At 42.8% G+C, this 2,238-nt stretch overlaps 1 protein-coding gene across 2 annotated transcripts in view; it reads left to right on the forward strand.

Annotated features, from left to right (window-relative positions):
- The window catches only part of lhfpl3 (LHFPL tetraspan subfamily member 3), a 32,061-nt gene that overhangs the window by 25,563 nt on the left and 4,260 nt on the right, over window positions 1–2,238 (forward strand). For both annotated transcript variants that reach the window (XM_014004267.1, XM_014004266.1), the window contains exon 2: window positions 1,651–1,881. In XM_014004267.1, the coding sequence (XP_013859721.1) occupies window positions 1,651–1,881 (231 nt within the window). The remainder of the gene's footprint in view (window positions 1–1,650; window positions 1,882–2,238) is intronic.

The following is a 2,238-nucleotide window of genomic DNA, read 5'->3' on the forward strand; positions in this document are numbered from 1 at the left end:
CACACACACACACACACACACACACACACACACACACACACACACAAGAAATGAAAGAAAAACGAACATCTGTGTTTGTTAATATGGAATGAGTGAAATTAATTAATGGGGCCCACTTTATAAATAATGTGCTTTAAACTTTAGATTTTGGGTAAAATATCAAGTCTTTTCAAGTAAACAAGGTCAAGTCCAATTCAAGTCCCAAGTCTCTGAACATTTTTTTCAAGTCAAGTCTACAGTCAAAATATTAATGACTCAAGCGGCCAAGTTATGTGACCCAAGTCCCCACTTCTGCCTGAAACCTCTGAAGATGACGTGTTGAATCATTAGTGATGTCATTGGTGTCTGGATGACTGTGATACAGGTGAGTGGCAATAAAAAAAACAAGAGTCTGAGTCTACACAGGCCTGTCTGAAAACTCCTACATGGTAAAATCCAGAAAAGGGCCAGCGAGACGTAACAAACATTTTTTTTAAACAAAAAGTTAAATCTTGAACAACTCTGCACATCTCGAGGCATTCAGAAGAGARTCGGAAACCTGTTGTCTCTTTGATCTTGTGTTTTTCCCTTCAACTCGAAGCCTGTGGGAGAGACGCGAGATGTGCCGCTGGGGATGGCGTTCAGTTCATCTCATTCTATTAATATTACAGCTAAAAAACCTGCAGGAATGGGTTGTTTACACAGAGGAGAGGTTTGTGTGCTCTGCCAAATCCTTGAATAAAAAAAATGTGCCATTTAAACGCTGGCTGCATCTGTATATAAATTTAAGAGCTTTAAAAAATGTTATATTTGTTTGCACTGACTGGACAAAAAAAGTGTTAAAAGCAATGGATTTTATAATAAAACACAATTAGAGATGTAATGTTTCTATCTTTTGCAACAGTGACAGGGCTTTTTTTGGCATTTTTGTCTCAATTATAGAGAACGGAAGAGATGACGAAGAGGAGAACAGGGAGGGAGTGACACTATATCCCTCAGCATTACTGGAGATTATCAGCCATCTTAATCCAATCCCAGCTCACATTAGTTTTCCAGTAAATATGTCTCTCTAAAGCCACTTAATCATTCAAAACTGGCCATTTTTATGAGCATTTCTAACAAAAGGCAAACCCTTAAAGCAGCATCTATTATCACTATTATACCCAGACGTCACAGACCCACATATAACTCCAGCGCCTCAACTGTGTGAGATTGTGAAAACAGCTCAGCAGAGAAGGAAGTGTTATTAGATGACTGAGCGTCCAAACAGTCTGTCACTGTCAGCCATGCAGCAGACGGCTAATGGAGACTCAACACATGTCGACACATGAGGCTGTGATATGTGGGAACATATTGACGCATCCTTGCAACACCTCTGTTTGCTCACTGCAACTGCTTATCATCTTGTGCTTCTCTATTTATCTAAATATCTCAGGAAGCACTTTGACTGTGATAAAAGTGATGTAATAGCTAGCTGGACAGGTGCCGAGCTAAACTTTGGTGTGGTAGTAGCCGAGAGTCGTCCTCAACAATTAACTGAGATCTTTATTTGAACCTTTAAACTGTTTTTATTAACACTAGGCTGTTTTCTTTGGTTTCCACAGCCTTCTTCCCCTCCCACCGGTAGCTCGTTAAGCAACACTCACCCATCTGTTGCCTCTCCCGTTCCAGGGACCTGTCTGATTCTGGGCTGCATGATCTACCCCGACGGCTGGGACAGCGACGAGGTGAAGCGGATGTGCGGYGAGCAGACGGACAAGTACACGCTGGGCGCCTGCTCGGTCCGCTGGGCCTACATCCTGGCCATCATGGGCATCATGGACGCCCTCATCCTCTCCTTCCTGGCCTTCGTTCTGGGCAACCGCCAGGACAGCCTGATGTCTGAGGAGCTGCTGGGAGACAGTAAGACCAGTTAGCCAGAACCAATCACATCCTCTAAGTGCTGCTCACTGCTCAAGATCCTAGCTGCTTGTCTTTTAGCATAATATCTTACAAAMCACTGGATGGAATCCATTTGGACTTGTAAAAAGTTATTCAGTGTGTAAATCAGTCAAAAAGAAAAAAATTGTATAGGTCTTCTGGACGGGTTCTTCTCTAATGAAACGTTTCGTCTCTCCTCCAAGAGACTTCTTCGGTCTGAGAGTTTCAGGCAAAATTCAGGCTTTTAAGCCCTGCCTCCATGTGACTGATACTCACATCACATGGCTATCGATGTGAGTATCAGTCACCTGTGAACCAGAGCCATGTGATGTGAGTATC

This window comes from Austrofundulus limnaeus, unplaced genomic scaffold (assembly GCF_001266775.1).
Source record: "Austrofundulus limnaeus strain Quisiro unplaced genomic scaffold, Austrofundulus_limnaeus-1.0 Scaffold22, whole genome shotgun sequence".
NCBI lineage: Eukaryota > Metazoa > Chordata > Actinopteri > Cyprinodontiformes > Rivulidae > Austrofundulus > Austrofundulus limnaeus.